Source organism: Setaria italica, chromosome VI, assembly GCF_000263155.2.
Source record: "Setaria italica strain Yugu1 chromosome VI, Setaria_italica_v2.0, whole genome shotgun sequence".
NCBI lineage: Eukaryota > Viridiplantae > Streptophyta > Magnoliopsida > Poales > Poaceae > Setaria > Setaria italica.
This window is the reverse complement of record NC_028455.1, coordinates 3,823,340-3,849,757: the sequence shown is the minus strand read 5'-3', so window position 1 is coordinate 3,849,757 and position 26,418 is coordinate 3,823,340. Positions and strand designations below refer to the sequence as shown.

General features: G+C 41.8%; 3 protein-coding genes across 3 annotated transcripts; 2 read left to right on the top strand and 1 right to left on the bottom strand.

Moving 5' to 3' along the window:
* The first annotated feature begins 5,213 nt into the window (after window positions 1–5,213).
* Window positions 5,214–8,666, top strand: LOC101779386 (protein CHLORORESPIRATORY REDUCTION 6, chloroplastic). The gene is made up of 4 exons (XM_004972693.2): window positions 5,214–5,576; window positions 7,546–7,680; window positions 7,778–7,986; window positions 8,117–8,666. The coding sequence occupies exons 1-4, from the start codon at window positions 5,339–5,341 to the stop codon at window positions 8,321–8,323; spliced, it is 789 nt and encodes a 262-aa protein (XP_004972750.1). The 5' UTR covers window positions 5,214–5,338; the 3' UTR covers window positions 8,324–8,666.
* A 693-nt stretch (window positions 8,667–9,359) lies between these two features.
* LOC111257546 lies at window positions 9,360–10,339 on the bottom strand. Its single transcript, XM_022827306.1, has 2 exons — window positions 10,070–10,339; window positions 9,360–9,897 (listed from the first exon to the last, which is right to left on the bottom strand). Exons 1-2 carry the CDS (start codon window positions 10,227–10,229, stop codon window positions 9,596–9,598), a joined length of 462 nt encoding a protein of 153 aa, XP_022683041.1. The 5' UTR covers window positions 10,230–10,339; the 3' UTR covers window positions 9,360–9,595.
* Window positions 10,340–21,074: 10,735 nt separating this feature from the next.
* LOC101767375 (beta-sesquiphellandrene synthase) lies at window positions 21,075–25,351 on the top strand. Its single transcript, XM_012846756.2, has 7 exons — window positions 21,075–21,253; window positions 21,350–21,602; window positions 22,058–22,421; window positions 22,526–22,744; window positions 23,173–23,308; window positions 24,261–24,512; window positions 24,748–25,351. Exons 1-7 carry the CDS (start codon window positions 21,128–21,130, stop codon window positions 25,030–25,032), a joined length of 1,635 nt encoding a protein of 544 aa, XP_012702210.1. The 5' UTR covers window positions 21,075–21,127; the 3' UTR covers window positions 25,033–25,351.
* Window positions 25,352–26,418: the final 1,067 nt, after the last annotated feature.

The window sequence follows — 26,418 nt, the reverse complement described above, 5'->3', positions numbered from 1 at the left end:
CCCCTATGGCACATGGTGGTGAAGATGAAATGTGAAACCGGTGGTCAATATAGAACACGAGGGCTAGTATCTAACTAACTTTTCCCTTGTCGCTATTCGGCGCGGTCCTAAACTATCTTCTTCCTCAATTTAGATTATATATATAGCTCGTGTTCCTGCTGATGAACCCCTACCTGCCGTGGCCAACCATTCGTCCTAGTCTTCCCTCTAAGCTCTAAGCTCCCTGTCTATACTAAATCGCACCTGAATCCCCAAACCGTAACCCTAGCCTCACTAGAGATGGAAAAGAATGCCTTTTAGTGGAGTCGCATTTCGTATGCGGCACTTATCCTCCAACTAGACAAATCAAGTTATCGAGAAGGTAGGAATGGTATCTTCCATCCACGTGGAGGATAACAAGTCTCCGCTTTGCTTACATGTGCTCGCATTATTTGTTCCCACTTCCTTTTTTTCTTCCCCATCTATGCGTGCTTCCTTCATCATCCTCGTGTTTGGGTGATGGGGTTCGGAGCTAGGGCTTATGGGCTGCAGCCTCACCGGCTTAGAGGGGTGGCTGGGGCGGTGGTTAGCAGCGGGTTGACATGCGACAGGTATGAGGCAGAGGTAGCAGGCGCCACTGATCGGGTGGGGAGGACAACTGGTGGGAGGGGTAGGCAGCTGGGTTGAGCTTTAGCTCGATTCGGTGTGGATGAAACGGTAAAGATTGGAAGGAGGAGCGGTAAGATTGCCCTCCGCTATCGGTCTAGCACGGTCTAGCACGTAGTTAGAAAGGGAGGGGTAGCTGCCAGCTGCGGGCAGGGGAGGAGGTAGGCGCTGGATGTGTTCCTACCACTGAGGTGAAGGGTAAATATGGTCTTTTTTGGATAATTATTTAGCGTGATGAGGATTCCCTAGTTCTAGAAAACTTCTATATCCGAACCAGGTGATGACATGTACATCTGATGCACAATCCACAAATAAATTAATCAAAAAGGGTTATGATCATTCGCCCCACTTGCACAATAAAGCCTGCCTGATCCGGACGAAATGTGCATTGTATTTGTACTATCCTATGATCCATCTCCGGAGATGCCGAAAGGCTAGCTTGGACGAGCACTAGTATCTCTTTGAAGCATATGGATGAACTCCGTCCAAATCTGAAAAGTTTTAACGTGAGAAATAGAACAAGTTGAGAATGTCACAACCAAGAAGCTGCATATGCTGCACCCACTTTTGACGACAGGAACAACGTGTTGCGGGGTGGATTTGGATCACATGTCAGCTACGGAAACAATGCAGTGCCACGCCTGTTCCAACTACTACTACTGCCCCCCAAAGTTTTCTTTTTTTTAAAAAAATCTATATTTAGCCAGAGTTGGAATTAAACATCACTAGATCAGCATGGGCTCCTTAAGTATATTGAGCTGAAAAGGACTCAAGTATATTAAGCATTTGCACTTGAAGTTGCCAAAATAAAAATGATGATGGAAATATGGAATCAAATCGAAACCCACTGCACTACACGGTGTTCATACTGCCCAGAAATTAAAGTGGGCAGATCGATCACATGCTTGCTTGTGTAGCGGGTGACATTCTTAATCTTTTCTGACAAAAATTATATGTGAATAACAACCTAAACTTGGACGGAGCTAATCCATATGTTCCACAAGTACGCATAGTACTCTCTCCCAGTTTAGCTTTTCCTAATAACATGCATCATTTAGTTCGTCCGGAGTCGGGAGATCAACAGCTTTATTTCTGCAAGAAGTGCACTCATCTCTTCGACTAGAAGTGCAGTGTGATGGGGGAAAGGCAAGACCACATGCCGTAGTATGATGTTGAAGACACATAGGCACAGCCTACATGGTCGGCACTCTGACTAGAAATTTCTATAAAGATATGGCATTTGAAATAAATATAGTTAAACAGTATAGAGATACTTTCCATGGTGAATCTGGTAATAAGATTTATCTTACATTGTTATGTAATTATTTTTATGTTGACTGTTAAAGTTAAAAAAAGGAATTCTATAAATTTTGAATATGAGGATAAGTATACACGGTGTGGAGAACTAAAAGCTAAGTAGCACCATATATGTTCCAGTTTCACACATTTCTTTGGAATAATTCCATTTCTTTTTCGCCACCAGCAGGGAGTTCCATCTGCTTTCAGCTTTCAGCAGCGGCATCACTTTCAGCTCTACCGTCCGCAGTGAAGTCTTCTTTCTTCGGGATCATTTTCTTAAACTTCGTTAGGTCGATCGTATGCCAGTATTTCTGATGATTATATTACTTGCATGATGGCAATAAAACAACAAACGGGTAAGTCGTCGGATTAACTAATATTGATTCAGAATGGTCTCAGTTTATTTCAGTTTCTTCGTCACCCAAGAGCTGTCCCTATATAAAATTATCCATCCCTGAATCCGGAAGCCGTCAGATTAACTTTATTCCAAGTACTTTTCACACTCCTACTTAATTTAATCGATCGACCGTCATCGTCCAAACCCTAATTAACACTGCATTATTATCTCCGACAAACCTCCACGTCTGCATGGTTTAGACAACATTAGTCTGATACATGCAATCATTACGACTTCACTTGGAGTATGTAACATGCATGTACGTCATGCATGCATACACAATTACACAGAGATGGAGAAGACGACAAGTTTCTCATTGCGTTGACAACTGGTTCATCTTGCTATAATGAGTGTTGTGCTCTACGCGTCGTGTTGTCGTGTTGTGGAGTACTCCTTCCGTTCCAAATTGTAGGTCGTTTTAACTTTTCTAAACATCCATTGTATCTGACTAAAAAACTAAAATGACCTACAATTGAGAATGGAGGGAGTAGTTATTAGGAGGAATATTTGCCAACTCTAGTGGGGTTTTTACATCTACCGGTGAAAAAGATGATTTCAACTATGTCCAAATAAATAAATAAAAGTCAGTGAAATGAAGTATTACAAGGTAAGGTAGCTAGAAGGCTTGTTTACCTTTGAAAATTATGAAGGATAAAATAGTCAAAATGAACTATGGTGCATAAGAATTGTCGCCATTGTTCAATGTCTTGGGCATCATAATGAACAATCTAGGTTAATAACCATGCAGCTAGATTGCTTGCTTCAGCTCTACCGCTTTAAATTAGTTAGATCTCGCAATCACCTTAATTATCTTTTCTTTTTCTGATTCTAGACACAAGTCAATCATGAGATCTCGTGTCAATTTTTAATTTTTTTCGAAAATTAATACGAAATTTCATATTCGAACTAAATTTTAGAATTTCATGTTAAATGTTACATTTAATTTGAAAATTTGCTTCAAAATTTCAGATTATAATTTAAATTTCAAAATACCCATGAATATTATACATTTAACTTTTGAATGTTAAATTTAATATAAATTTACATATTCAAAATTGTTAAAATTATATTGACTTTCATAGGAACAATCAAATATTGACATTAATCTTCTGGTAATGTATTAAGTTTGAGCTTAACATCATATTACACGGAATTTTAATTATAACTAAAAGTCTAAAACGATCCCATCCATGTTTTAAGGGAAAAAAATGTAAAAAACACCCTCCGAACTTGCTGAATTGTTTTGCAACAAGAATTTTCCAAGTAGTGTGCATGGGCACTAGTGCGCTATCTCGGGCCTGAGAAATAATGGGAACTCGGCCCATTACTACTTAGTGGCAGGATTGTCACGATACTTTCAGGCCCATTACACGGAAACTCCCGCTCTCTTGATCTCTTCCCTCTCCGTAACTTCATAGTAATTAAAATTCTCGATTAAGGTTGACATAATTTGAAATAAATGTACCATATATAAAAAAGAAGAGGTTAATTAATAATTCTATTCATTAGTTTATTCACCAATCCTTTTCATTTGATATGAAATCACAAGTTAAATGGGCAAGGTCACTTTGGACATTTGACATCTCATTACTATTGAAACTGTTTTACCGAATACTTTCCAAAACCATTATTTCAGCTTCACCAGATAAGCTACTCCATTAGAGACATCACAGTTGGAACTATTTTAACCAAAGTTCAAGCCCTGTCAAACTGGCGATCTGTGTACGCGATCCATGGATGATGGCCATCGACACGTGCTTGGCTCCTTCACAAGAACTGATGTTTATCCCTAAAGCTGTCATCACATTTACATTTATAGAGAGAGTCATGTGCTGTTCGGATAGATGTCGAACGGATTGAAAAAACTGGTACATTGTGTAGAAAAGAAAGAGTAAATTGAGTTGTCACGTAATTTAATCTTATTTTATGTTAGTACTTCATAATTGGTTTAAATGATAATTGGTTCTGCGAAAGGCCTCTACCTTAGTGGTTAGAGCACCTAAGTAGTATTTAGCAGATCTGGGTTCAACTTCCCGTGGGAGCGAATTAAACGAGTCTGGAATAAAAAACTATAAAAAAAAATAGGTTAGGGCTTCTCCTACTGACTTCGGTCAAAAAATGATAATTGATTAACAGCTGCGCCAGCACCGTCGAGATACACAACACCCACCAATTGGAGCAATAAATTCATTTTCTCCCGTTCCACGAGCGAGGGTAACATTTTTTTAAATTTTTGTTTAAATTTTATATTTTTCTTATCAAAGTTAGCAGCGAAGCCCTTATCTATTTTTTTATAATTTTCCTCCCCTAATACTCGAAATTTTCAATCTCAATAATGAAACCCCAGTTCTTTGAAGTCTTTAAATATAACACTAAACCCCATGCAAGTATAGTCTTCATGAGGATAACTGAGGCATATATATCACTAGAGCTAGGTGAAAAATATGTTAAAAAGAAGAAGAACTCCCGATGGTTGAGGAATCAATTTCGTTCACATATTGGGTAGGTGAAGACTTTTCTCATATGAATTTTTTTTTCCAGTTGGACTGCAATTTTGATTTCATCCGACTATTGGACGAAAAATGAATTTTCATCCGCCCATTGGATGAAAACATTATTTTTCTCCATCTATTGAACAAAAAATCATTTTTGTCCGCGCAGCATACAACGATGATATTTTATTTTTGTAATTATTACTCTAATTTCAGAAATACTTTTATGAATGACATATGTAATAATATTAAAATAGAAAAAGTTCCATAAGAAATGGACATGCATCCTATTCCACCCAGTTTTTCGTTTTGGGCCAAATACCTCCAAGGCCCATATGGCCTCACAAAACAGGTCGCTTCTTTGCTAAGCAAAGCAGAAAACAAAAAGAGATAACCGGATAGAACAGGCGTGAACCGCGCGACCCCGCAGTTCCCGACCGTTGCGTCGCGCCGCCGCAGGCCGCAGCACATCCTCCGCTCGCCGGCGGCCGCCCGTTCGCCCGCCATGGCCACCGCCAACGCTCACCACCTGCTCGTATTGCCTCACCGCCTTGCTCCGATACGGCACAACAGCAGCTGCTCGCCGTTGCTCCACCCGGCCTCCCGCTGCTCCGTCACGGGGAGGCCGCCCGTCCAGCTCCAAGCGACGCCGGCGAGGGCAGAGAGGGCGGCCAAGTTCGCCGCGCGCGTTGCGTTCAACCCCTCCGGCAACTTCGACCTCTCCCTCTCCATGGAACAAGACGGTGATTTTTTTCCCCTTCCCCCCTCTAATAAATCCACGGCAACCCCTTCAATAATTAATTAATTAATAAATAAATCAATCAATAAATAAATCCACGGCAAAGTGATCCTATGTGATGTGAAATGTACTAAACAAAGTGATGTGCAATTATGTAAAAAAAATCATCTAATCAATCATATGAAATGAACTGATTACCGAATTAGATGATGGTTCTCGTGGTCGATTTCGATGCGTCTGAAATGAACTGAATACTGAAAAGGCTTATCAGTAGCAGATATATTCAGATTTCTCTGTTTAGTTATTTAGATTAGATCATGATTTAGGGACCACCGGGACAAGTCATACGACACTGTACTTGGATTGTTTATGCCATTTTAAGTCATATTCAAACGTGCCTGACAGCCATTCGGCCCAGAGGCTATGCACTGCCCAAGCCCAAGCAATAATAGTGGATATTGTTCTCTGAGTTTACCACTGGTTGGTTTAAAATTTAAGCTATCAAGTTACTCCAAGCAACAAACCAGTGATGTTATGAGCGACAATTAGTATAGGCACTGCCCAAACAAGAATAGTCCGATGTTCATGCGCGTTCTTGCAGCAAGTGGTTGCATGCTCACTTGCTCAGGAACTGGGAGCTTCTTTGCCTGTTCGGTGCCTGGAGGTGTTGAAGGCTTCAAGCAGCATGGATCGGTGCTGGAGCTATTGAGCACAAGCCTGTGGAACGCCAGCTGCTGAGTGCTTGTGGCTCCTAATGAAGGACCTGACGCTGGTGAAGACTGAAGAAACATCACAGGAGATAGGGATGGTGCTTGGGAGCTGGGGTGCAGGCAAGCCTGACATGATCTGAAGATGGAGCACCAACCTGATAAGCTCGAGTGCGCACTGAGAGCGCTGAGCGTCTTGTTGATTCTTACGTGGTTTAATCCTAGTTGTTTTCTGTTCTTGTAACTTAACATCCTGAACTGAACTTTGGAAAATGGACATAGTGCGCTGCAGCGAGGCATGGATGCTCGCTTAAGCTGTAAACGTTGGAACTTGGAACGTTTAAGCCATGCATTGTTTTTTTGTCCTGATGCAATGCAAATGTGATAGGTTAGGGGTAGCACCAATTAAAGAAAAGATTATCTAACACCGGCTGAGATGGTTTGGACATGTCCAACGAAGGTCTCCGGAGGCACCGGTGCGTAGTGGAACCCTAAAACGTGACAGTAATGTGAAAAGGGGCAGAGGAAGACCAAAATTGACATGGGAAGAGGCAATAAAAGGAGATTTGAAGGGATGAAATATACCTAAAGATTTAACGCTGTATAGGAATGCTTGGAAAATAGCTATTCATGTGCCCGAACCCTGATTTGTGGCTCTTGTTGGGTTTCAACTCTAGCCTACCCCAACTTGCTGACTTAAAGACCAAGCAACTTGGGATTCCATATATCTCGCTGACTTAAAGACCAAGTAACCAAAAAATAAAACGGCAAAAGGAAGCTGCGTCCCTGCAAGGCAAGGGGTCGGATTTCGGTGTTTCATTCACGCAGGTGCCACCCGCCCCGCCGAGGCAAGGCATGGCGAGCGAGCGCGCGCGTGTGGAGCTCTCCTTCTCTCCCCCACACACATGGCTTGAAGGAGTGGAGACAACTTCCATATTTAAGTTGGTTATCCTTCTCCTCCACTAGCAATGTGGGACTAAAGACTTGCACCATTCCACCTCTTGCTCACATGGGCCTTTGAGATTTATTTGGAATTCTGAAATTACTATGGGCTAGGCCTATTATTTCAACACTTGCTTGGGACTGCAAGGCTATGTTGTTGTTGTTGATGCAATGCAAATGGACGGGGGCTGTCAGCTGTGTCCCTTGGAATAAAAAAAGGATCAAATTTCATTTGATTTTGCCCAGTCTTCACTTCCTGGCACCATAGTAGTTCCGTGACATTTCTGCTTGTTAGCAATCATTTTTTTTTTGTTTTTGCTGCAGATACCCCACAAGTCCAACCTCCGCCTCCGCCTACAGAAGGCCGCTTTGAAATCGTCATCAACAAGGACATCATCCGAGCACTCGACCTATCGCCTGTTCAAGAGGCACTTGGTGACTTGAGTTCCTTAACGGCAGGTTCACAATCATACCTAGACTTGAACAACATGCCACTAACTTCAGTTGCTACTCATCAATTTCATGCTCTGACGATAAGTTCATGTGCTCCATTTAGCTGATGCAAGAAACCTGTTGGATCGAACTGTTGGCTTCACCATAAACTACGAGAGGGAGGATGAGTACGATACGCGGGAGCTGTCAGAGTTCCCTGACATACGGCTATGGTTTGTGAGGCTTGATGCTGCTTACCCTTGGTTCCCAGTTGTGCTTGACTGGAGAGCTGGTGAGCTCGCCAGATATGCTGCGATGCTTGTCCCTCACCAGGTAATCAATCTGAGAGAAATTGGCTTCTGAACTGTCGGAATTCAACACATGCAATCTTTCTGGTCTCCCAGCACTTTATTCATTTTCTCAGAAGTTTTACAATGTACAAATCTATGTGATTGAACTGCAGATGAGCATGCGGCTGGGCGTCGTCTTCAACCCGGAGGCACTGGAGCTGTTTGTGATGAAGAAAGTGTTTGCTGTGGACGCGTGGCTTAAGCAGCAGAACCATCCCAAGCCGAGGTTGAAGACGGCAGACATGGGCAGGATGCTCGGCTACGGTATAGGAGATGAGTTGTTCGACTTGATCGAGAAGTACCCCGTTCATCGTTCGTAATTCAAAAGAATTCACAACACTGAAAAGAATAGGGACCCGACGGTTATAAAAAGAATAAGGTCCAACACAGAATATACAGGAAGATCAAGGTGCAAGATTGTACAGAGATCAACATTTGTACGTTTGGTTCGAGGAGCCTTTTGATCCTGTCGTGTTGCTCATAGTGTTTTTGCTTTTTTACACTTATTCTCAGTAGTAGCAGGAGGTACCTGCAAACGAGGGCCGGTGCCCGTGCTCTTGCGACCACGAGGCTCTCCAAACTTGTCTCTTGTTTAGAAGCATCCAGTTCAGAAGCCTCTGCTAAAATTGTTTATTGTAGCAATAGAAAAAATTATTCACTATAGATAAGTTATCTTTTTGAGGCAATTACAAATAATTCTTTTACTAAACAAACTCATGATAAGTGCCAATAAATTAATGAAGATTATTGATGAATCATGTAGAATTTATACTACAAATTTTACAAACCACAGTTTGTTAGTAGTAGTCCATGCATGCCATGTCATCTCGTAGTCAAAGCCATCTGGCATTCTGGCTAGGGCACTCACATGGAAGCAGGAATGGCGCAGCGTTTCCCGCAGTGATGTCCGCCGAGCTCAAGAACCTGACAAACAAAGCCTGCTGCTGCTTAGCATTGGTCTCCGTGGAGACTGGAGAGAGATGCGTACATGAGCTTGATTTTTTTTCCGGTCCTATTAAAAAAACCTTTGGTTGTTTGAAACTTTGAATGGACGATCACCACCCAAAACGAGGATATGAGAATCATGTGGTGTAGATAGTCATTTTGTAAAAATATACTTCCTCGTTAAATCCATCTGGAATTTTGTCTTTGGCTGTGTATTTATTTGATATTTATAAATCAATATATATTTTCTATAAACTCGATCAAAATTAGAAAAAAATAGACTTGAGGCAAAGAACCTATAATTTGAAATAGATGGAGTATTATATTATTGCCTGGATTTCCTCCAATGTTGTTACCTACCTTAACTTCTGCGCTAACCCTGAAACTATCTGTCATACAGCATGCTATACACCAGTTATGAAGTTGAACAAATCAATTTCTTCTGAAAGTACAAGCCTGATCAGTGAATTAAGTTGAAACTCAACAGCTCAGTTCATTTCTCCGTCCTTTTACATGCATTGCATCGATGAACTCTCGACCTACTACAACATGCATGGACTGATGGAAAAATGCAGGTAGCATGTTCATCGTATAGAAACCTGAAACCCACTCAACTCACTAGCCACTAGCACTAGCTGTGCTCAATGCTAACATGGGCCGCATCGTATGGTGCGGTGGTGGTTGGGTGAATGACCGCTGGGCCTAGTGTAGTCTTGGTGGATTAACCTGACCGCCATCTCCTCACGGTGAGCCCTCATCTTCTTCACTTCCCCGTCCTCCTCTGCAGCAGCACCAGCCGTGATCATCAGGTGGCGCTCTGTTGCGCGACTCACCGTGTCCGCCGACCGGCCGCCGGCGGAAGACGACGGCTGCGGCGGTCGTTGCCACTTGAGGGCAGATGGCATCTCCTCCTTGCCCAGTGCTGAGAGCAGCTGCATGTCCAGTCGTCCTATAGATCGAAGATGGAGTAGATTAACAATCAGTGTGTACTCACAGTTTACCACTTTACCATGATATATAAAAAGAGAGACACAAATGAGAATAAAAGTGCACAGAAATGGGTGCATAAAAAGAAGAGGAAATGGGTACAAAGATACTGGATAATCCTGAACTATCATTACCATGAGCTCTAGCAAGGAGGATGATGATGATGAGATAGCCAAACAACATGGAACACCTCATTTCAAGTGCTAACAAGAAGCAGGTAAAAGCCCCAAACAAGGGAGTTGCCTGAAGCTGGCTCTCAAAGTCATGAAAGTGGGATCTATCTCCCATGGCCATGATGCATGCGTATTTATAGAATACTTGTGAGTGTATAATCTGAAGGGGATTGTGTCTTCTAGCTAGTTGTGGGCTGCTGAAAGTTTCTGGTCACATACTGTATTCTTCTCTCTGAAGTTGGGTTACAAAGAATGAGATCTTGATGTGATTCTCAAGATGAGGTGCATGTCGCCCTTTAAGGGAGGATGTTCCCCTGAAATGTGGCGCTTGTTTTGCTCATGCTCAGAGTCACCTTGTGCGTGTCCTCACCGAGGCTCCGAGCCATGGGTAATTAAACCGCGAGCTTAAGGAAAAATGGAGAATTCATTTTTTCCTTAATTAGAAACTGTCCCTCCTACTTGCAAACTACTCCGTGTCCGTAGTACGTGATGGAAGTTGCTTGCGTGAACCTGACATATACTCCCTCCGAGAGTTATATAGTTCGTTTTAGCTTTTCTAACTAGACAACAGCATAGAAAAAATTATGCACCTAGAAAAGCTAAAACAAAATTCAATTTGGAAACGGAGGTAGTAGTAGGTGATATGAATAACTTGCTAGTTATGCTAATTTTTTTGCTACCTGGAAATCACGACGATGGCAGCGGGTGAGGACCTCTCGTTCTCCGTCTCTAACTCTAACGATCAACGCAACAATTGAGTCTTCGCAACCTGTTGACACTTCGCCGGTGACCCTCCTCCCTCCCGGAGGCTCTGTTTTTCTTCTTCCTCTTCCTCTTCTTTTTTTTTTGAGAGGAGCTCTGTTTTTTTTCTTACTTGGTTTCTAACGCCATTCTTGGGCCTCGCCAGCGTAGATGGGCCGCCGAGACTGTTTTGATGCAGGCCTACTAATAAGCATAATAATTGCGTTCTTTCTTCTACATTTTATTTTGGAATCCTTAATACACCACTCCTCTGCAACTAGCCATTCATAAACCGAGATAAAACTCAGATTTGCACAAGACAATTTAGAACTTACTTGAGATTTGAGAACTCATCAACAAGTCATTTATGCTAGTCAACACTTTTTTTTGGGTTCAAATTTTGTAAGAAATGAGCCAACACTTGTGAAGAGGGCACGGAACCTTCCACATAAATGAAGCTTTCTCGCTCCAAGGTGCACTATCGAAGTTTACGATGCATGACTTTCATATGGTTCATAAGCTAGGATGGCGACAGAGTCGTGGTTACGTACTGGCTTTTACACCAGCTCCCTATTGAGAGGGAATCGTTTACGCTAGTTTTGTTATTTCCAGTTTTCCACACTCCCGTGGACAACGCTGCTTGAAAGTGACTGTTGATGAATCCTGAACCAAACGTAGTTGGCAATTATGCTCTGTCGAAATCTCAACCAGGATACGCTAGCTAGCTTCACCAAACCCTTGTTTACTTCACCTCCAACTCCCAACTTTGATACTATGCAAAAAGAAAATTCCCCATCACATCAAACTTGCGGTACATGCATGGAGTACTAAATGTAGACGAAATTAAAAACTAATTGCACAATTTTGTTGTACTCTGCGAGACGAATCTTTTGAGCCTAATTAGTCAATGTTTGGACAATAATTCACAAATACAAACGAAACGTTACAGTGTGCTATAATGTTGTAACAGTAATTTGGCACCTCCAAACTTTGGCAACTAAACAAGGCCCAAAGAAAACCGAAGATGTGCAGGTGCTGAAGACTTGCAGTTGGAAAGCAAGCCAATTGAATTCACACCGTCTCAGAGGCAATTTTCAGGATTGGACGCAATGCAATTTCTGCTGTTCCATCTCACAAAAACACTGGAGCCGCCTTCTTTGCTGGAGTTGCAGCGGGCTTTTTATTTGGAGGCACCTTCTTTTGCTGCAGTGGCCATTATCGAGTAGCTGTGGTGGTTTGGGAAGAAGTGCCATCTCATAACAAGAAAGAAACACAACTGCACAATATATCTGTTATCACATTCAGATCATACTACATGTGAAGATGAATCAAAAGCGAGCAGTGGTTGAAAGTTCAAGCAATAATAAAAAAGAAAGATCATATGCGATGTGATTGTTCAAGTTCGGATGTTTTTCTTAATCTAAAAAAATATGCGAGCAGCCTGCTGTCGTCGTGCCGTGTTGCCTGTGCCCACGTGATACACGCTTGCACCTGGCGATCGGCGACGCTCGGCAATCAGCGGGTGTGTGGTCACTGGTCAGTGACCTGGCAAACATGTCCTGAGGACCTGTTCGCTTCAGCTTATAAGCCGGCTGAAAAGCTGAAACGGCTGATTTATTGTGAGAGAAAAACACTGTTTGATGGCTGATAAGCCGGATGAATAAGCTGAAACGAATAGGCCGTCAATTGCCAAACCGATAGAACCAGCTAGGGCCACATAGTCAAGGGGCAATTTGGTCCTTTCGCCGGCCTGTTTAATGTTAAAGAAAAAGAAATTGAATAAAGGGGGAAATGACAAGGAAGTCAAGATGTTCGCTAGACGAATGGCAATTTTGCGAAGACCATTTTGGCGGTGGCAAAATTTACAAAGCCACACAAAATTCCGTAAGAACACACACAAAATTCCATAAGAAGCTTTCTCGAAGGTTTACTGTCGAAGTTCATGTACGACGACTTCCATGTGGTTCATAAGCTTCGATGGTGACGGAGTCGTGGTCACTTGTCACGTACTGGATTTATAGAAATGGCCTCTACTTCTGAGACTCAGTACCGATTGCATTTTAGCCCGATACTAATGTAAGTATTAGTACCGAGCCTAACGAATAGTCTCCTAGGACTCCCCGTAGAGCCTCCACCCGGTATTAAAGGGTAGACATTAGTACCTAAGGCACATTAGTACTGGGTGGGAAACCCACCCGGTACTAAAGCCAACGCCTCCTCTCCCTCCCTCCGCCTCCCTCACACCTTATCCTCTCTCCCGCACGCCTCCCTCGGTACTTATCCTCTCTCCCGCACGCCTCCTCACCCTCCCTCCACCTCCCTCACCCTCCCTCAGCTCTCCTTCCCCCTCCACCGGCCCCCTCCCTCCCTCCCTCCCCGACCTCCCCTCTCCTCCCCCCTCCGCTCGCCCCTCACCTCGTGCCTGAGGCGAGGAGCGGCGGCGGCGGCGGCCATTGGGGCGTGGCGGTGATGGCAGGCGGCGGGAGCAGGACGGGGGGTGCGGGCGGGGATTTTTTTTTAATTTTTTAATACCCTTAGTACCGGTTATCTCAACCGGTACTAAAGGGACCCCCTTTAGTATCGAACTACCAGTATCATTTGTAAAACCGGTACTAAAGGGGGTTCCCAACCGGTACTAATGATGTTTTCCCTAGTAGTGTCATGCACACCGGTTCCTGTTGAGGCAGGATCATTTACGCTATTTTTGTCATATTCCATGATTCCCTTGGACCGTGGTACTCGAAAGAAAGTGACCAATGATGGAACATCGTTTTGACGAAAATCTCAAACCAGGATATGGTTCAAAGGCTCAACCGGGCACGTATACTCTTGTGTGTTTCCCACCTCAAGCTCTTCTTTCGTTTGATTTCGCAGATCAGGTTGCTGCCAGATGCCATCAAAACCAAAACTAGTGGTCCATTGTGAAGTTGTGAACAAAACCACTATTGTCGAGTTGTGAGCAGATTGTACGACAATCAGACGTCACACGTACTGTCTTCTGGATACAAGGACATTAGAAACAGTATCTGTCAAATCAACTAATTGTCCTCTCGGTAGATAAGATGTTCAATCGTAAAGTAAACCAACCTCTTTAGTATTTTTTCGATAAGGGAAAATTTTATTAATCAAAGATCGGTACATCGAGCTGATACAAAGATTTTGAAGTACTCCCGACCTCTGCATAACCAGGATACACACAACCTAAAAAAAGCAAACAAACGACCGACAGACTAATGACATTCAATCCGATAAGTAAACTGCCACCCATGTGTCTGGGTAAAAAAACCTCCTTAGCCACCTGGCCCAACAATCGTTGAGACGCTGCTGTAACCAAGTCATGAGTAGCTAGCTTCTAAAAGATAGCCCGATAGCCCGAGTACGAAGCTAATGTGTAATTGAGAAAATAACCTGCTGGTGGGTATTGCACCCACCAGCAACCTTGAGCCAGGACAAATGCCATTTGTGCTGGCAGGTGCTTGCCCGCCAGCACAGACCGCTCAATTATATATTAATTCAATCAACTTCATTAATTAAAACTATGGAAGTAATAACTAATAAGTAGGAAGAAATATAATAAAAACCAATTCTGTTACCCTAAATGAAACTCAATTAAACCATGGATGTAATAATTAATAAGAAGAAGGAAAAAAATCTAACTCAATTATATATTAATTCAATCAACTTCATTAATTAAAACGATGGATTTAGTAACTAATAAGTAGGAAGAAATATAATGAAAACCAATTCTATATTACCCTAAATGAAACTCAATTAAACCATGGGTGTAATAATTAATAAGAAGAAGAAAAAAAAATCAAACTCAATTATATATTAATTTAATCAACTTCATTAATTAAAACTATAGATATAATAATGAAACTCAATTACCCTAAATGAAACTCAATTAAACCATGGTTTAAGTGCGTCTAATCGCTTGTCGGAACAGCAATTATCCGAAACGCACTTAAAGCAGTATAAGTCCGGTAGTCCGTCAAGGGTTCTGTTCACAGAATTCCTTGAAAACCTCCACGGTGTGTTCCATAGCCATACATCAGGATCGCTTCCGCGATGGGATAGCATCAACAAATATTACATTTTTATGTACATAACATAGGTATGATTTATTACAAACCATAGATTGAAAGAAACTTAACAGTGCAAGTTAAACCATTACTAAGAGTTTAAAATGTAAACCAGTCCGGGGCAAGTAATTAAACGTCTAAGTTTTATTCTAGGTATCATGAGACTCATGAGATACCCTAGTTCTTCAGAGCTTCCTCCTCGGTAGGTCCCTCCTGGGTTTCTGAAAACAGTAACAAAGGATCCCCTGAGTACGAAGTACTCAGCAAGTCTGACCCGACTAACCAATATAGATAGTTTTTCTTTTACTGAATGATAGCTGTTTGGTGTACTGGCTGACTCACATTTTTGCAAAAAGGCTTACTATAAGTGGAACCTTAACTTTATTCTTTTATTTCTGTTTAGTTGTTACCTAACCAGTCTAGATGAATAAAATATTTTTGAGCACTCATTGGAACTAAGTCATACAGCATATTAACTTCAGGAAAAACATTGTACTCAATTGGATTACACTACGATGCTTAACGGTGATCAAAGTGCATTCATAACCGAGAATTGCGGCGATCCAGACCGATTTACATCCTGCAGGAGATACCCGACCACCAGCCATGTACAACTGTACGGGTCGTACATAACAACCTTTCGATTAGCATACCTAAAGATTGGGAATAAGACTACCTGAACCCAGGGACGCACCCCTACATGGGACCCATGTCTGGCCCGATCTCCATGTGAGTTTCAGGCTACGCCCCTGCCAATCTCCAGCACGTCAAGCACGGGTACGAAATATTCCCGGTCAGAGAGTCTACTAACCTACCGGGCTTTACTGGTCCCATACCCAGTAAGCAACCAGGTAAAATCACTTGATCAAAGGTTAAGACAACGAACGGTCCTTAACCACATTAACTTAGCAGACAGAACTACCATCTTTAGCTTCTGTCCGCATTTCCAAAATCTCAGGCCATTTCCTTGATTAACATGTATGATCATCTTAGCCTTAGTGTTGAGTAACCAAAGTTACTCATAGGTATCTAAGCATTGCTAAGCATAGGATAGTTACTAATTAGTTGAACAGGTGGCAAAGATGTCCTTAATAACAAGGTTGGATTGTGCATAAAAGTAAGTTTTCAATCAACTCCTAGACCTAATGCACATATAAAGAAATAACCATCAATTGGACTCATAATTTCCGAAAGTAGATGGGTTTAAATGCACCGGAGCTTGCCTGGGATCAACAAATGTTAGTCCTTCGGAAAACCCCTTTAGTAAAAGAAGCACTTCAACACTTCTCGAACTCTGACAATCTTCAGATGAATTCCACGAATTCCACTTCAGGAGCTTCGACGTCTATGATTTAGTACATGCAGGAGTTAGAGATGCAAACTTTTGAACACATGACTATACAACTTTCCTTCATGATAAAGTTGCAAGCCAACAACTATACAACCTATCTTCATGATAAAGTTGCAAGCCAACACTAAACTACCCATAAAGATTAACCCACAATTTTAATTTCCTTACTAACCTATCTAAGCCTTTCTTTTATTTTAGAAAAGTATTATAATAATTTTCTAATATCAAAACTTAATTCCTATGGATTAATAATAATTTGTGATTATGAAAACATTATTCAAAATTTTATGCATTTAATAAAGGTTAAGCATTTATTTAAATACCTTAGTAAAAAGGTATTAAATAAATACCTAAATTTTATTATATTTCCTAGGGTTTAAGAATTTTTTAATGCATAAAGGAAAAATAAAACAATCCTAATAAAATTGGTTTCACAATAAAACAATCCTAATAAAATTGGTTTCACTATTTTTTTTTTGATATTTCTACAATTTCTGGTGAATTAAATAGTGAAATCACGAATTTAAACTATTATCTCCAAACTGAAAACCTATCATTATCCCCACCTCCCCTGAAAAACTTTCTCACTCACCCACGCCCTACCCACAGACTCGGACACGCGGGCCCGCTAGGTCAAAAACAGAAGGCCCGACCTTGACTGCGGCTTTCCCGGCGGGTAACGGCGCTAGCTCGCCGGCGGCGAGGTCTCCGGCGGTGGGGACTGGGCCGCAACGCTCCCTAGGGCCACGCGCACCCCCTGGTGGTGTTTTGGTTCAGAAGATGGGCTGCGCAGGGGCTCTCGACGGCGGCGGCGGGCATGATCGGAACATGGCCGGCGTGGGTGGCGGCGGTGAAAGCTCTCCGGTCATGGATTGCCTCTTGAGATTTGGTAGGACCCAACGTAGGCACCCAGAGCTAAGAACTCGGGTGGAGAGGGGTGGCGCAAGGGGGCTCACTGGAGAGGTGGCTATGGCGGCCGGCGGACGGGAAGAACGGCGGGGACGAGCTCGCCGGCGCGGACCTGCGGAACTGAGGGGTCGGGAGTGAAGATGGGATGGAGGTGGAGCTATGGACGAGAGAAAACGAAGGGAGAGGCGGCGGAGCTCCGGAATCGACCAGCGGCGGCGGTTCTGCTGTGCCCTGTTCTTGACCGGGAAAAGAAAGGAAAAACGGCGGCGGCGGCAGCTGATTTAAAGGCCAGGAAGGCGGTTGCAAAGGAGCAGGTCGAGCGCAACTCGACACGTGAGGAGCTGCGTGGCATCAGGCGACGCAAGGCAGTGGCGCCGGCAACAGGCAGGCAGGCAGCTGCGTGGCAGCATTGCTGTGCCGTCCGTCCGTCCCTTGCCTTTTCTTTCTTCTTTCCTTTACAGCCGAAAAGTTTAGATTGAAAAAGCGACCAAAAATTCAATTGAAACTTTCAAACTTCCTTCAAACAAACTTGTAGAGAATCCCAAGCACTCCATTTGTTATTTTTGCTTCACGTTGAGAGGATCGCTCTAAGACCGTGAATTCGAGCTCCAAAGTTTCTGACAAAACCGAGACTGTAACTGAATCAAACGATTCAGTTTCGTCAGACCTCTTGGCAGAGCCATTTGCTCCACTTTGGGTTCGATTTTAATTTCCCAAACTCACTTTATCTTGCCCAACTTCCACTGATCTTAGTTCAACATACAACAAAGGTTCCATTTTGCACATAAGAACCCATCTCTTACGCACTAGATTTTTCAAAAACTTGCACCAAAGATTGCTAAGCAGCACTGTTCTTGAGGACAGCATGAAGTTCTAACTTTGAGCCTCCAAAGAAATTTGAATTCTTTGCTTTCTTTGGCCAGCAACACATCCAAAACACCCTTTATGAAAGTTGGAGGAAATGCAAAGTTCTACCTTTCATAGATTTGCACTTTTGGCTAAATCTCGCTCCTTCCTCGTGAAAAATATCTCTGAACTTTTCTGGACATTGAACTTCAACTTAACTGAATTTTCTCCTTTTAAACCTTGCTGTCAGAAACTTCAACAGCCAATTACGACAAAAATCCAAACTGTTCTTTCAAAAGTCCCTTTAAAAAAGTTGTAGGAAATTTGCTGAATTTCAATTCATCTTACTACACCTCCTTCAGATTCCCAACCAATCGAGGGGAATTTCCTTCTGAACCTGACTGCTACTTTTCCCTTTTTAACAGCTAAGCCTTTGACAGGTTATCTTCAGGTCGATTTTCGTGGCTAAAAGTCAATAGAGGCTTGCTCAGAGCCCTTAAACAAAGTTGTAGGAAATATTTGTGACTATCTTTGATACATTTGGAGTTTCTGCTGATTTTGACTCTAAGGGTTCGAAATTTGCTTCCAAAACCTACTGTTACTGTTCATTCCTCCAGTATTGATAGCACTGTTAATTTTTCTGAGCTGAAGGTTCAGATTGTGTTTACTCCATTTTTTTACCTTAAACTCTCAAAACTTCCTTTATAGAAGTTGTAGAGAACCTATTTCTCTACAGTTCTCTTATTCATCTCAAAAGCCAAATCTCTCTTTTTCCCTTCCAAAGTTGGTCCTGAAGCTGGCTGCTAATTCTTGCTTTTTACTTAATTGAAATTGCACTGAATGGCTTCAATCTCCACAGAACAGTACCAAAATCCTCCATTTAACTTTGAATTCCCATTTAACACTTCAAATGCCATTTGTTTCATGCCAAATTTGGAGATCATGCTAAGCTTGACAATGAAAGTTCCATTTTGCCCATAAAACTAAAGGCTCATATAGCATTTCTCCAAAATCTCTTGAATCAAAGTTCATTCCATTTAGTACTGTTTTTCAAAGGCATTTATGCCTATATCGAGTTAGTGAACAGTAACATCCTCCATTTCTGATTTTTGGACAATTTAAAGTCCATTTGCCTCTCAAATGGTCTCTTTGAGTTCCAAATGTCCATAAGGTCCAAATTCATGCATTTGTCAACTTTTTCTGAATTTGAAGCTCTTATTTGGCATTTTTGGCTAAAATTTGACCAAAAGTTGACTTTGGCCATAAAAGCTCGTTAACCCCCAAATCTTTGTCATATCCTGTTCTTGACCATTCTTGACTGTTTTTAACACCCCGGGTGCTCTGCCTTTCAATTCTCGGCAGATAGCTTGATAGTAACTTGTTCCCTCTTTGAGTTATAATTCGGGAATTTAAATTCATGTTTCTTGGGCCAAGAACTTCCGGAACGGTTAACCATAGATTAAAGATTCCATTTCTCAAGTTGTCGCCCAACTGTTGGTTGTGGGAGTCCTATGAATTTTTAAATCTTGAATTTGAATCTTTGGTCAAATTTGACCCAAATTCGACTTTGGTCCATAATACCTCCATTGCATCCAAATTCATCATTAACCTCTAAATTACCTTCTTAGGCTTTTAATAACACTGGGTGTTACACACCTCCTCCAAAGAAATCAAGATAAAACCTTCCCCCTTAGATTTGGTGTTTTTGGAGCTTTTCATGTACTCCTCTCGGGCAAGCTTCAAATGAAAGGGTTAGCTAGGAAAGAAGATGCCCGCGGCCTTATCTGGGTGAAGTTTGTGCTGGCGGGCAACATAAGCCACCGCCAGCATAGTGGCTTCTATGCTAGTGGGTGCTCCCCCGCCGGCCAAGGAAGCTTTGTACTGGCGGGTGCCAATCACGCCCGCCAGCACGCTAATTTCTTTATGCTGGCACAAATCAAATCTGGCGTAGTGTAGCAAGGCAAGCGGCTTCAGCTCTTTACTACCAACCTCTCTAGTATGCCACAGCAAAGATATAATTCAAGGAAAGCATTCAAAATCCTCATGAACTAGTTTAAATTCTTAATCTGAATAGCCTGCTCCATTGGTTCTCTATCTTATTATATCTGTTATGGAGGAAGGCGCACGCTGGTTTCCTCCACACTGTTGTTCAACACATTATGTTTTGCTCCCTTCTCAATCGAGGACTTTTTTTTCAGTCAAACAACAAGTCATTTCTGGCATTTTATTTTGACGTCTTTGTATGTATTTATTCTCTCTAGAAGGTCACTGTGTCCTGAAGTTATGTGACATGCGCATATATTATTTGCACGTAGCCGGTGTAGCCCTGCTCGTGCTAATACATATATAAAATGTGGAGTGCAAGAAGAGGAAAAGTTACTATTGTTATCTTGCGTTGTGTCAAGATCAGAACACATGCTTGATGTTACTTCAGTCGGACGGTCAAATCCATCACACTACATGGCCACCAAAATTAGGCAAGAGTTTTTCCCTCTCCCTCTCCCTCTCTCTCCCTAGATGCTGACAGGTCTGGGCACGTAGTAATTGTATCCGTCCTCCATTGGAGGATCAGTACTGCAAACTTGAAATTGACCATTGATAAAACTTGAGCCAAACATAATTTCCATATTTTTTGCTTTTGTCGAAATCTCTACATGGGGTCAAAACAAAAAGGTGAGGTATGTAGTCACCAAGCCAATATATGCTTAGCCTGAGCAGCAACCTGCTGGTTTTGAGCCTGGAATAATGGACACAGTGCCCATCTTTTTCTTTAATGAATCCTAGCTCACGGCCTTATTTTCAAGATGAAGAACAGATTTGTCTGTTTCACATTTCTCCGATCTTTCATCCAACGTTTATCATATGCAAATTTAGTAGCACAAGTAGTGGCAAACTTGTAGAGTTCAGCGGTCACTATTTGCTTGCATGCAAACATCATTCGACTAGTATGCTTCGTACATACGACGTATAACATGCTGAGGCTATAAGTACCGGTACAATGCAACAGGGATATCCACAAGAAATCTACTAGCTGAAGACCAAAGATCAGCGAGAGAAAGAAAAAAGTTAAGGCCGATCGACGTTGAGGAGATGGCGCTTACGCCTGCAGTTTGCTCTGTCAATGATGTTCAGGGGCTGCGAAATGATCGTACCTTCTTCCACCCAAGTCTGTGGGGTGATTTTTTCCTGACATACCAGCCGCCAACTGCACCTAAGGTAACACTAATAACGCAGGCATCAGAGCGAAGGTGCATATACGCATATACATTTCGATCATAGAAACTAACTGTACTACTTGTTTGTCCTGTGCAGCGTGCATACATGACTGAAAGGGCTGAAGTGTTAAAAGAAGAAGTTAGGAAGATGTTGAAGGGTGCAAATGAAATACCAAAAATATTAGATCTAATAATCACACTAGAGCGGCTAGGACTGGATAACCACTATGAGAATGAGATGGAAGAGCAGTTGCGCTTTGTGTACGATTCTGATTACAATGACAGGGATCTGAATTTAGTCTCACTGCGATTTTATCTCCTGCGCAAAAATGGTTATGATGTGCCGTCTGGTAAGGCCTTATTTTTAGTAAGGAAGTGCGGAATAGACAATCATAGAATTTATGATTTACTATTTGAAACAACAAACAAGCACACCGAGATTTATAGTAACAGGCTTTTGATGTCATTAACTAAAACCATCAATGTTTATCATGCTATTTTGATATCCATGCTTCGTCTGAGTCCAATAAGTGTTTGGGGTAGTTATTGTAATAAACTGGTTTTGTTATCAATATGTATATCTCCATGAATATGTATATAGGTTAGTATCAATAATGCAATGATATATAATCAGCCAGCTACTTTTAATACTAAAAATATTCACAACATATAAGTCATGCAAGTTAAAATGAAAATATCATGTTAAATGGTTCCCAGACCGATATAAATTTGCTATGTTATATTTGATTTGGGTACTTTTGGAGATAAAACAACTACATTGTTTTTTTCATGATTATCTCTGCAGATGTCTTCGAAAGTTTCAAAGATAAGGAAGGAAATTTTGTTGCAGATGATACAAAAAGTCTCTTGAGCTTATATAATGCAGCACACCTTAGGACTCATGGGGAGGAAGTACTTGATGAAGCCATTATATTCACTAGAAGCCAACTAGAAGCTGTATTAGATTCTTTGGGATCAACATTAGCAGATGAAGTATCCCTTGCCCTTCAAACACCTCTCTTCCGAAGGATTAGAATATTGGAAACAAGAAACTATATCCCAATGTACGAAAAGGAGGCAGCACGAAACGAAGTCATATTAGAGTTTGCAAAATTGAATTTTAACCTTCTTCAACTTCTTTACTGTGAGGAGTTAAAAACCGTCACACTGTAAGTTAATTCAAATTTACAGATCTTAAGTTATCACCACTAAGTCAATTACACAGTTTCAACTAAAGAAATTCAATTACATGATGTGACTTTGCATTTTACAGGTGGTGGAAGCAGCTTAATGCAGAGGCAAACTGTAGTTTTATTCGAGATAGAATAGTGGAAATGCATTTCTGGATGACAGGAGCATGCTCTGAGGCACAGTATTCTCTTTCACGAGTTATAACAACAAAGATGACAGCTTATATCACCATACTAGATGATATAATGGATACCTACAGTACAACTGAGGAGGCCATGCTGCTTGCCGAAGCAATATACAGGTTCAAGCAGTATTCCTTGCAATCTATTGATTGATACTGTATCTTTATCGTGTAATCCAACCGCACCACAAATCTATCTGTGTATTTTTCATAGGTTGCATATGCAAAAATCCTGCCATGGTGACGGCTGTTTCCACAGGCAGTAGCTTACACATAATGGTTTCAAAGCATGAGGAAGAAGCAGATCAAATTGACCGCAATCTATTAGTTTATTTAAGAGCATAGCCTCCCAATCCAAAAAGATGTCATTATTGTGAGACTATGATATCACCTCTCCAAATAAAACCTTGAAAATAGTATTGAGGGATAAGTCAGTCAAGTATACTGAATATTCAGATACAAATAATGTGAAATTTGATTAGTACTTCGCATGAGATGCACTGCAGCTATTCGAATATTAAATGTTTTTGATGTATTGTAAAATGCAGATGCGAAGAGAACGCAGCAGAACTACTTCCAGAGTACATGAAGAATTTCTACTTTCACTTGTTGAAGACATTTGATTCGTTTGAGAATGAACTAGGACCAAATAAAAGCTTCCGAGTGTTTTATCTCAAAGAATTGGCAAGTGTTGTATTTAATCTCACTTAACTTTGTTAAATAGCAAATGCATGTGCTTTATCATGAAAGTAACTACATATTGTCTTATAGGAGGTACGTAAACCATTTTGCATACAAATAGGGAAAAAGATAATAAGAATATTCTATTTTCATAATGTTTAATCGTTTTGAAATAATGTAATTTGTATAAATTAAAATGAATGATATTCACGCATTGTCCAAATTAAAATGGATACCATGATTATTTTGAACTTTATAATTGCTAAGTCTTAAGCAAGTTGAGTTAGCCTACAGGTAAAATCAAACAAAAGCCATACGATAGAGAATAAGAAGACAAAGTAGTAACAACAGCATCAATAGTAGTAACAGTAACAATAATAGGAAAAGGAGGACCCATAGCCTCATGGTACTGCTGATTTCCACGTACTCAATACAAATATAGTTCTTTGGGTATATTCTATCCTCACAAGTCTCTTTTTACTACCTCTTCCTATGTCACGATTGCTCTACCCCTACCCCTCTTTTTACATTATTGGCACACCTTAGGATGTTGCTACGCAATGATGTCTATACATGGAGGCCTATATCCAAACCATCTTAATAGCTGCGATTGGCACACCCATTTCCTCATCACAAATAAGTCGTTTTGTACACAATCCTTCTTATTATGACCACAAGTCCAACGAAACTTGAACATCTCAGGTACATATATAATTGCTAGACATAAAACCAATTAGTAAACTACCATTAATAACTTTTAATACTAGGCTGAGAACTTTATTAGCAAACATTCCACATGTTGTGCATGAAGAATTTCCGAAATTAGCTTATATGCATAGCAAACTGCATTAACTTAGGATAATCATTATTGTAGGCTGTCTTCAAGAATTCAATATGACTTCACAATTATATGAACATACAATATTGACATAACATATCCGTATTTTGAATGCAGTTAAAGATCTTGGTCCGAGGAGGCTCTCAAGAGGTAAAATGGCGTGACGAACATTATGTTCCAAAAACAATCAATGAACATTTAGAAATGTCAAGAGCAACCGTTGGAGGTTTCCAAGTGGCATGTTCTTCATTTATTGGGATGGGTGACATCATAACAAAGGAAATTCTCGACTGGCTTTTGACATATCCAGAACTTCTCAAGTGTTTCTCAACGATTGCACGACTGGCCAATGATATTAAATCAACAGAGGTCTTTCTCTCTCTTTATGCATTTAAAGGAACTTTGTGTGTATTTATGCACCATAGTACTGCACTACTTCTACATTATCTTAGTAAAGTTGAACATCACCATCAAGTTAATGTGGTAACCAAACAACAATGATTATAGGTAAAAAATTAGTACCTTAACTGAGAAAAAACACCTAAGTAATGAAAGACACAACTATAGTATAAAGTTACTTAATGTATTATCTTTTGTGTTGCAGCGCGAGCAAATTAGGGCCCACCATGCATCTACTGTACAATGTTATATGTTGGAGCATAGTACAACAATGTGTGATGCATGCGAGAAGATAAAAGAGTTAATTGAAGACAAATGGAAGGATATGATGAAACTATCGCTTAGACCAACAGAACAGCCAAAGCTCATCGCCAAGAAAGTTGTTGATTTTGCAAGGACTGCAGACTACATTTACAAGGAAACAGATGCATTCACCTTTTCCCACACAATTAAAGATATGATAGCAATGCTCTATGTGGAACCAGCGTGATTCTAAACACCAAAAAACTAAAGTGGAAACACCCTTTTCCCATCTATTATACTCCAATTAATCCATTCAGTTAGGTTGTATTAAATAAAGTGGCTAGCTACCACAGGCTTGTGTTTACCAAATTATAGAAGTCAAGTATTTAAAGTAGAGTAAGAATGTTGTAATGGTTAAAGTACGAAACATGTTATGAGGTAATCACATGTATTGTGTTACCCTGTCAAGTAACATTACGCACATTTTTATATGTCTCTTTGTTTTCAATCCTTGTTACAATTTTTTACTGAGTGGTGCAAAAAATATGATCCAATGGAAGATGTGCTAAAAAAGATTCTTCTATGAGCACCTAATTTGCTGCATATATCTTGCAAAAAGTACGTGTCCTTTTGAGGGAAATAATAATTATTCTCTATATAACTTGAAAGGGCCTGCTTGACCTTATCCTGTGCGCGGCTCCGTGCTTTGTGTGGCCACTCACATTATCGCATACGCTCGCTAACTAGAACTAGCAATACGACACTTTACCACAACGACGTGGCCTGGCGCGGCACGGGCATGCCAGTGCTCTGCGTGGCACAGTGCGTCTCGCCCTGGCGTGCGTGGTACAGTGCCATGCGTGGCTCTGCGCGGCGTGTCGTGGCGCGGTGCGGCATCCGTTGGCCGTTGGGTGCTCGACGAGCTGCCAGCGGTAAGCTGCGTGGTGCGGCGTCCTGTGCCGCAGGAAGTGGCCTCGGCGAGCCTGCGTGCCTGCGCGTGTAGGTGAGCAGGCCGGTCCGGTGTGCTGCGCAGGTGTCGTCCGCCCGGTCATGGCGGCGAGGCGGCGGGCGGCGCCGTGCCCTGGAAAGGAAAGATTATTGCCGGCACGAAGGCTGCTTGGCCACAGCCAGCGCTTAGGGCGAGGGCAAGAGGCAGGATTGTTTGTTGCACAAATAAACTAAGCAGCAGAATCAATGGCAAGTAAATTAATAAGCAGATTTTCGTTTTACCTTGTCATATGATCCTCTTGTTCCTGTTGCACTGGGAGCCATTTCGTCGAGCACCTCGCGCGCTTCTGCCGTTCTTCAGGTGCCTCGAGAGTCGAGACCCAGCCTCAGCGAGATCTCGGAAGCCCCACCAGGCCACCATGGGAGAGCCATTAGTTCGTGCGCGTCCGCTGCCGTTCGTTCCCAATGTGCGTGCCTCCGCTTCCGCACTCCGCCGTGCATTCTGCTCGCCGCCGCAAGCTGTTGACACACCACCTCACCTCCCATGGCCCATGGGTGGCTTCGCCGGTCACCCTCGTGATGCGGCCACTCTCGTGATGTGGCCGTTCTCTTCTTCTTTCGTTAGGGGCCACGCGGCAAGTTTAGGCAGAATCACTGCTTATTAGATGGGCCACTCAGAGCATTG

Coding starts and splice junctions, on each gene's coding strand:
- LOC111257546 (XM_022827306.1), bottom strand. CDS start 10,229: ATGGCCATGGGAGATAGATCCCACTTTCATGACTTTGAGAGCCAGCTT. Junction 9,898..10,069: donor CCTCCTTGCTAGAGCTCATG/GTAATGATAGTT, acceptor TTCGATCTATAG/GACGACTGGACATGCAGCTG.
- LOC101779386 (XM_004972693.2), top strand. CDS start 5,339: ATGGCCACCGCCAACGCTCACCACCTGCTCGTATTGCCTCACCGCCTT. Junction 5,577..7,545: donor CCTCTCCATGGAACAAGACG/GTGATTTTTTTC, acceptor TTTTTGCTGCAG/ATACCCCACAAGTCCAACCT. Junction 7,987..8,116: donor CGATGCTTGTCCCTCACCAG/GTAATCAATCTG, acceptor ATTGAACTGCAG/ATGAGCATGCGGCTGGGCGT.
- LOC101767375 (XM_012846756.2), top strand. CDS start 21,128: ATGGCGCTTACGCCTGCAGTTTGCTCTGTCAATGATGTTCAGGGGCTG. Junction 21,254..21,349: donor AGCCGCCAACTGCACCTAAG/GTAACACTAATA, acceptor TGTCCTGTGCAG/CGTGCATACATGACTGAAAG. Junction 24,513..24,747: donor ATGATATTAAATCAACAGAG/GTCTTTCTCTCT, acceptor TTTGTGTTGCAG/CGCGAGCAAATTAGGGCCCA.